Source organism: Mus caroli, chromosome 17 (assembly GCF_900094665.2).
Source record: "Mus caroli chromosome 17, CAROLI_EIJ_v1.1, whole genome shotgun sequence".
In the NCBI taxonomy this organism is placed as follows: domain Eukaryota; kingdom Metazoa; phylum Chordata; class Mammalia; order Rodentia; family Muridae; genus Mus; species Mus caroli.
In genome coordinates, this window is record NC_034586.1 from 74,396,874 (window position 1) to 74,405,710 (window position 8,837).

At 40.6% G+C, this 8,837-nt stretch overlaps 1 protein-coding gene across 1 annotated transcript in view; it reads right to left on the minus strand.

Moving 5' to 3' along the window:
• Positions 1–8,837, minus strand: part of Strn (striatin) — an 85,175-nt gene that overhangs the window by 14,210 nt on the left and 62,128 nt on the right. The window contains exons 8-11 of the mRNA XM_029470915.1: positions 6,394–6,504; positions 3,582–3,725; positions 862–1,074; positions 341–378 (exon numbers count right to left, since the gene is read on the minus strand). Of these exons, the coding sequence (XP_029326775.1) occupies positions 341–378; positions 862–1,074; positions 3,582–3,725; positions 6,394–6,504 (506 nt within the window). The remainder of the gene's footprint in view (positions 1–340; positions 379–861; positions 1,075–3,581; positions 3,726–6,393; positions 6,505–8,837) is intronic.

Sequence of the window (8,837 nt, forward strand, 5' to 3'; positions counted from 1 at the left end):
TCTCTCTCTCTCTCATGAGAAAAAGGACATCCAAAGAATACTATACAACAAAAACAAGTGAAATGGCACAAAAAAACAAAACCAAAACAAAAACAAAAACNGAAAAAGAGCCAAAGAAAAAGTACAAGAAACACATATGGACACAAGAGATATACATGATCACAGACAGAAATCCCACAAAACTGGAAACCATAATATACCCAAAGAACCTACAAGGTTAAAAAAAAAAATCTGACAAANAAATATGAGACAAAGAACCTCCAANAATGTCAGAGTTCATTTTGTACTTTTAAAAATATTGCANTCGACTACTGGCATGTTTAATAAAACAAAGAACTACCTTTGGAAATAGAATAGGAAACATAATATCAATTTTTCCTGAAAGGGAAAAAAGTGTATCTGCATTAGGAAGAAGCCCAAGTTCCATCAGCTACTGNGTAAAGTCTTCATGGTTTGGGTGGGAAGACAGAGGTTTGCAGTGGGAAACTCTGCCTCCAGCCATTATGAACTAGGTAATCTGGGACCCCTGTTGTGATGGTAAGGAGACAGGAAGTGAGCATGCAGCAAAGAAGGGAAGCCAGACAGCACAGGGACACACGTTGGACAGGGCTGACCGAAGGAGCAGGCCAGGGGCTGCAGGGAAGAAAGATATCGGCTCATCACAGGTGGCNAAACACCACCACAGCTCACACTTCCTTCTTCTACCTAAAACCAATGCACACTGTAGAGTGACCACAGATAAAGGCAGTCTCTAATTTTAATCACAAGGTTATTTAGAAAATATTAGCTTATTTTTATATCCATCTTTGCAAAGTTTGAAATTAAAACTAAACCAAGATCCATACTTGTGACAAATTTTACCTCTGCCATCTTCTACAAACTCAACNATTAAATTTTCAAACAGATTAATGGTGTAACAAACAGAGCTGCTACTTACATCATAAGCTAGTGAGTCTGCTTCATTGGCCACCGTAAGGCCTGCTAATTCTCCAAGCCCCAGCTCGCTCTCAAGGGCTTCGTCTGCTCCCATGATAAATGACTTCCCAGAAGAAGGAGGAAATGTCAGTGCTTCCACTGAGGGAGACAAAGGCCAGGTTACACACCTATACAACTCGCAGCGAGTCCTACNTGCTTGCTTTACACTTCTGTTAAGTGAACATGTACATTTTTACTTGATCAATTTTTGGGGTTGGTTTGTCTGTTTGTTTTCTGAGCCTAGGCTGGCCCAGAACAAAGGTAATTCTCTTGCCTTGGCCTCCTAAGTGCTGGAATCACAGGCCTGAGAGATTATACCTCTATTACTGTTAGGAAATTTTGCAAACAGTGAAATTTCTTTAGCAAAAAAACAAAAACAAAAACAAAAAATCGTAAAGACTGCTTGTTCATATATTATCCTGCTAACAGCATCATCTACTTAGAAAAGAAAAAGAGAAACAGATCTAGTAATCCACTGTTCTTCCCTTTAGCGTTAGACAGAAACTAGTAAGTCTAAAAGTAAGTTTTTTCTCTATTTGATATTTTATGATACTTACTCAGATAACGTCTACCTACCAATTACTAAGTATATCAACAAGTAGTTCTTTCTGTATGTCCAACACTGTTGATCTCATACAAAATAAAATCAATCGGCTCTATAAGCTGGAATATTGTAGACATTTCAAAGTGAAAAGTCCACAATATGCCTATCTAAGAAAACTTAATATACACTGTNAGAAGTCAGAGTTCTCTCCTGGGGTGAGACAAGTGACAGTGGTTAAAGGCCACAGAGGACGCTACATTAGTAATATAGAGCATCACTACTTTAGTAATCCCCTGATCCTTGATCCNAGGGTGACAGTATCAACAGGTCGTGGCTACTTCTGATTTGTGACGATTCAATGAGATGTTCCCATNTTTTATTTTTGTTGAGCGCATTAAATAGTGGCTATCTGCTTTAAAAACAACAGTGGCATCTGGGTGTGCACAACTTTAANCCCAGCACTCTGGAGGCCCAGGGAGATGAACTGCAAGGCCAACTGGCTGACATAATGAACTCAGGCCAGCCAGGGATAAGCAGTGACAAAAACTAGTACTAGTGACAAAAACTCAAAATCTGTCAGAAAAAAGAAAATCACTATCAGAATAAAAGATGACACAAATTAAGCCACTCTCAAGCCACACGTACACGAGAGTGGTAGCAGTGAGAACTAAGCTTCCCCTAGAGCGCTGCGTATCCTCCGCAGGGGTCAGACAACCCTAGCTCTCGGCAGCCTGACAATGGTCCAAATGTAGTTTTCAGGTCAAAACTTCAAATAACAACTCATGTGCACCTAGGAGACTAGGGATTCCCCAGGTGTCTTTTGTTTGCCCTATTTCCCATTTCTAACATTTTTAAAAGTGAAGTAAAAATGGCCTGTCCTGCAGACGTACGACTTCTTAAGACTTGTGGAGCAGAGCACAGCATGGGTGNGTGGGTTAGTAGTAGCTAATGCTCTAGGAAGGTCTAGCCAGGGAGGGGTCAGAAGAGAAAGCAACAGGGATCTGGCGTCTCTACGTGGGTGGGCATCTTGCTCTCTGGGTCCTCAGAATGAAGAAATGGGATACAGTACCTTAGGTAACTACATAGTGCTGCCTTCATCAGCTTCTAGAAAACTAACAAGACCTCAGTACTACCCCGAGACTAAGGAAGCTCTTCCTGGGTGCTGGGGAGACGCTTTAGTAACAGCGAGTAACTGTAAAGTGAGCAGCCCTTCCTCTCCTTCCCGCCACCCCACCTCGCTCACGTCTGTCCACGGTTTTCCTCTACTCGGTCCTTTACCTCAGTGCTGGGGATGAACTGAGCTCTGCGTGAGGCAAATGTCATTTCACCAAGTGACAAACATTTCCAATCCTAAACTCTTTGCATTTGTATACCATGGAACTGCACTGTGAAAAACTAGAAACAATCAAAATATTTTAAAGAAAGAATTTGATTTCAAATCTAAAGTATAATATGTAGCTTTAAGGCTGAACTTGAAAATCATCAGTATGATTGTATACTAAATATAAAACAAAACAGAACTATTCTACATGATGGCTGTAACGACATTTTTAAAAAGTATATGCCAACAGATAAGGACTTTTGAAAGGGACCAAGGAAAAATGGGAAACAGAAAATATGACAATAGGTGGCTTTCCCTCCATTTTGTTATTGTTACTTTGAGACAGGGTCTCACTATGCAGCCCTTGGCTGGGTTGGAACTTGCTATGTAGAGCAGATTGGCCTCAACTCATAGAGAACTAGTTTCCTCCGCCTCTGAGTTCTAGGATTAAAGCATGTGTCATCATGCCTAGTGTCGCTGCATTTTTTAAAACGTATTTATGCTGACTTTCCAACTTTCTGACTCAATTTCCTCACTGCTGGCTTGGAATTAACACTGTTAACACTGAGTTGCCATGGAGCTAGGGAATATTCAAAACCAGAAACTAGAAGTTGGTTCTTAAATTTATGCCCCTCACTCCAAATCACAGACCGATGCTAAAGACTGACTTAAGGAAGTGGATGTGTGCAGACTGTGTGCTCTCTGAGGAGGCTCAGTTCATTCCTAGGTCCACGCGCTCACCTTCATCTGCCCTACTGAGCTCCTGTTCAGGAAGCCTGGAGCTGCTGGGTCTGGAAGGGGAGCCAACAGATGGCTGCAAGGAGGGAAGTTCATCAACGTCTCTCAAATTAGCAAGCATATCTTGTAGTTTTGACCTATTGGGCCCTAGCCAAAAGAGGTGGGAGGGCAGAGGAGGAAAAAGAGAAAACAGAATCACTCATCTCATAAAAACTGCACAACAAACCTTTTCACACTGCCAACATTTACCTTCAAAATAGCCTACTAGATTCATCAATAAGCAATAGTCATTTTTGAAGTTTTCAAATTTTAAGAGTTTATTACTGCTGGAAAAGAATTATATTTAAATATATGTTTTATAAATTAAGTTAATGGAATCACTACACGAGAAAGAATGTCATTTCCAATATGTATCATTAAAAGGCATACTTATCTACAATGAAGCCAATGACTAGTGGTCTAAATGAGGANAATCACAGATCATGAACCAAATGTGAACTCAACTGAACAGTAACTCTCCTGCTTGCTTAAATTCAGTTACATTCATTGCCTACATCCTGAAGCTACGGAACCCGGAATGAAGTCTCATGCCCTATTGACTACTTACCTGGGCTTTGATTCTTCATTCTCCCACATCCCTGTTTTGACTGTTTTATATAGGATAGAGGCTGAAACAGATCTTCGGTAGTTTTTCCTGTTACAAGTTTAATTAAGAATGGGAAAATCTTACCCATAGTCCGTTATGGTATTTCCTATACCAGCAAAGAATACAACTATTTCTAAGCAATTTTAACTAATGCCTAGAAAAATTTAAGATAGTATGACTGCAATACACAATTTGACTGGATATATTTACACTAGACCAATTAACAACATCAAAAAGTTTACAATGGGTAACGGCTCAAATAAAAAGTGTGCTTTGGTTGCTTATAAATTAGTGTTTTGTGCACCAACTCAAAGTGTTAATTCACTTTTCCCTGATCGCACATCTACACTTGTCCTCACATTACTGCTTTACACAAGAACAAGTGAGTGTGAGAGCCAAGCTGTGCTGACCTCAGTCTACACTCCTTTTCTCAGTGCAAGTGCTCACGGTCTACCCAGAGTCGGACGCTGTTTCACTTAAAAAGCCCACGTGCTATATGTTTAAATATGCATCTCAATACCCAGGTGCAGGGACTCCCATTGCTTCTATTAATAGCAATACGGTTCCAGTCAAATGGTGCAGTTCTAGATCTTAAGGGCTAAACGCCAACTACAATGTATGAGCAGATGAGTTACAGAAGTCTTGGCTGCCTTTCCAATTAAAAGAGCTTTACATTCCAAGATACTCATTGCAATGTAATGACCCAAATAAATATAAATGTTTCTAATGTACAATATACACGTTTTCTTCAACATTTTAGTTTATCTGGCTCAGGCTTCATTCTAGAAAGCCATAGCAACTCATGTCTCAATCTATTTCTTAAGTTTAGCTTATCTGAATACGGGAATGAAACAGCCTTGTTCTAAGGTTCCCTTTCTCACTCTGATTTCATCTACTCTGAGCTAACAGCAAACCATCTCATGGCTCAGTGAATCTGAAACCTGTGCTCTCATCACTAATGGACATGGATGACATGGAGCTCAGAACTTAATTCTAAGNCTTCAATCTTGAAATGTCTTAAAAATAACTACCAGACTGTAATGCAAGGTCTGCAGGAACGACTGCTCTTGATGTTTTAGCATAATTAAAAAGCAAGGGGGAATACAGCNCATCCTTCCAGTCTTTTGCAATTTGTAAGTGCATTTCACACTAAGTTTAGATTTGAATCTCGCTTTGTACTAAGTTTCACACCTCAAAGGACAAATCCCTGCTGCCATGAAAGGGAAAACTCACTGTCTACCACGTCAGTGAGCAGACGCCCAGACGGCGGCNCAGTCTTATTCTCCCAAAACATGGTTGCTGTTTATCTGAGACCTGGGTCGGTCTCTAACCCTCAAACTGTGACCCTGACCTTCTGGTCCTCCAGAGTGCAGGCATTAGAGACATGAGCCACCACACTCGCTTTATGCAGCCCCAGGGATGAGCCCGGGGCTTTCTGCATGCATGCTAGGAAAATACTTTACCATCCGAGCTACATGCCCAGTCTCTAAGAGGCTGTTTAATATTATTTTCATCCAGGTTTTGATATGTAAGGACTTGTATTTCCTTACATACATACTAGATCTACTGACAAACTTTTCATTTGCATAATGAGTTATATGGTCCACAGGGCTAAAATTTCATTTTGGCTTCTATTTCTGATGCGGCATACATTTTACTGAAATGAGGAAAAGGGTAAATTGGTAATACTGCTATAAATTAAATNGGCCAAAACATTTGCATTAGAAAACAGACTCTCTTAAATGATAAGTTTGATTGTGTGCCCTGTATAGCATATACAGACGAGAGCAAATGAACTGCAGGTTGTGAACACACAAGACTCTTCAGGGGTAGAAATTAACTTCTTTGTTTCAAGATCAGAAAGTATAAGCAATCACTTTGGTGGACTGCTGGCAAACTGAATTAAGTAAGATTTATAGATTGCCACCAGAAATAAGCCGGCATTNTCCCAAATCTTTACGTTTGTTAAAATTCCATATTCATATGTGATTTTAAGTTCATAGTCAAACACCTGAGNGTCATAATTTCAACCCCTGAGAGGCAGTGAGAAGGAAAGAGGTCAGGGGCAGAAATGAAAAAGAATAAGTAGTCTTAGGAGAACATTGAGAACACACGTGGGAGATGGAGGGATGCAGAGGTTCCGTTTATAGATACAATGTTTCCACTTACTCTTCACCCCCTTCTTCCCCTTCCTCTCCTTTTTGTACTGCTCCTTCAGTTTGGAGATCACTCCCTGGTCCACATTCCAGGCTTCAGGCGTGAGGCACTGATCTTCCTTTTCTAAACAGAGTGAGACAAACAGTCTTTCTTCAATAAAATATCAAACACTAAGGCAATGTCTGAAAGACACAATGATTTTCTTCATGATATCACTCACCAAAGCAAGCCATTCTTATACTCATACATATGACAAATGTAACACCTAACAAAGAGCAATTCAATTTCCTAATTAACAAAGCATTTCCACTGAAAAGGACAAAATAAACCTAGATATTTCATTAACTCTCAGCATGATATATCACTGCCAGTGTATTTCATATCCTACATATACAGTGATAGAAGATCATTTTTAAAAGATACAAAATCATCTTAAATGGTCTTTGCGAGTTTTCAGACACCAGCCAGGCAGATCAGTCAGTGCCTTGTTCATCCATCATCAGAGACGCTTACTTCTGCAGCAGACAGGAACAAAACAAAGACTAGAGCCAGACAATTTACAGAGAATGAGAGACCTTGGGACACTCAGCCCTAGAAGTGATGCCACCATCAAATCCCTCCCCTTAGGGCTCAAAGAACCCACAAGAGGAGGCAGAGGGAGTTTAAAAGCCAGAGGAGATGGAGGGCACCAAGATACCAAAGTCCTCTAATTCAACAAGATCAAAGCTCACATGAACTCATGGAGACNTAGGCAGCAAGCACAGGGCCAGTGTGGGTCTGTGCCACGTCCTGAGTGTGAACTATGGCTTCCAGTTTAGTGTTTGTATGGGACTCCTGAGTGCAAAAGAGTAGGGCTGCGATTATTCTGCCCTCTCTTGGGTTCTTTTCCTTCTGGTTATTTGTCTTGTCCAATTCAGATGTGTTAGTTTCTGTTTTGCATTATTATATTTTGTTATTAAAAAAATTCTTTTAAAAAGATAATTATCAAAGGGGGGGCTGGCATATGTTCTGGGCACATGGTGCTCATTTTATGAGCAATGCTAGGTCCCCACTGAGTACCACAGGAGCAGGAACTGTCACCTANAAGACCCAGGACATGGAGAGTACTTCATCAGTCTATTTGTTGAATTAATGCTGAACTTACCTGAAAAAAAAATCTGAATAAACAGAAATCTATTTTCAAAGCAAGTCAAGTTTACTCCAACTTCAAAAAGTGTCTGTTAGCTATGTGATATTAACATCTATCAGTAGTAGGAACAGTGCATCCTTCCAGAAGGACTAAATAATTTGAGAAAATGTTCATTTTTACCAAATCTTGAAAAAAAAATTTTCGGGAAAAAATGTTTAATTTTTTTTTTCAGGGGCAGGATGGGTGGGAAGGAGGGAGGGAGGTGGGGGAGAGAAAGAGGATGCAGAGCCACAGCACATGTGGTCAGATGACAACTTGCTGGAGTAGGTTCTCTCCTTTCACTATGTAGATTCCAAAAATCAGACCCACGGTGTCAGGTTTGGCAGCAAGCACCTTTACCTGCTAAGCAATGCTGGCAGCCTTAAAGACTCGTAATTACAGTCTCAAGGCACTCATACCAGCAGCAGCAATGGCAGGTCACAGACAAAATCAATTCACCCGCCCCAAGGTCACTAGGCTCTTGATCTAAGTACAACCAACCAGCCAACCATCAGCCAATCTCTCTTCCTCACAAGATTTGCAATCTAGTTCTCTGAACTTACTCAAAGTTCTGTGTTCTGAATTTTACTTATAAATTTTTAAAATTTATTTTTGAGACAGGGTCTTATTATATAGTCTTAGCTGTCCTAGAACTCACGATAGATAGATAGATAGATAGATAGATAGATAGACAGACAGATAGATAGACAGGCAGACAGGCAGACAGGCAGACAGGCAGACAGGCAGACAGTAGTCTGGCCTCATCTCATAGAAATCCACCTGCTCTGACTTCCAAGCTTTTGGATTAAAGCTGTGCACCATCACGCCTGGCAATTATAAAATTCTTTTAAAAATAAAGTAAGTAAAAGAAGACCAGGGGCTGGAGTGATGGCTCAGAGGGTTAAGAACACTTACTGCTCTTGTGGAGGACCTGAGTTTAACTGTAAGTGCCACGTGGGTAGATTATAACAATCCACAGCTCCAGTCCCTGAGGCCTGACAACCTCCTCTCACCTCCTCAGGCACCAGGCATGCACACGGTACACAGACATACACGCAGACCAGGCACTCATACTGGTGAAATAAAATAAATCTAAAGATAAAAATCGAGATAAAATTCATGCCAAGCTCCTGGCAAACAGATCTCCTNTCAACCGAGAGCCTCTATGCACTCACATTCANTAACAGATCTAGCACACAATCACCATCTATTTCATGGCACACTGAACTGAAATGTACATATGCTGGAATATACCAAGCAACACTGGGCTGCAGCTCTTTGGTTAGAG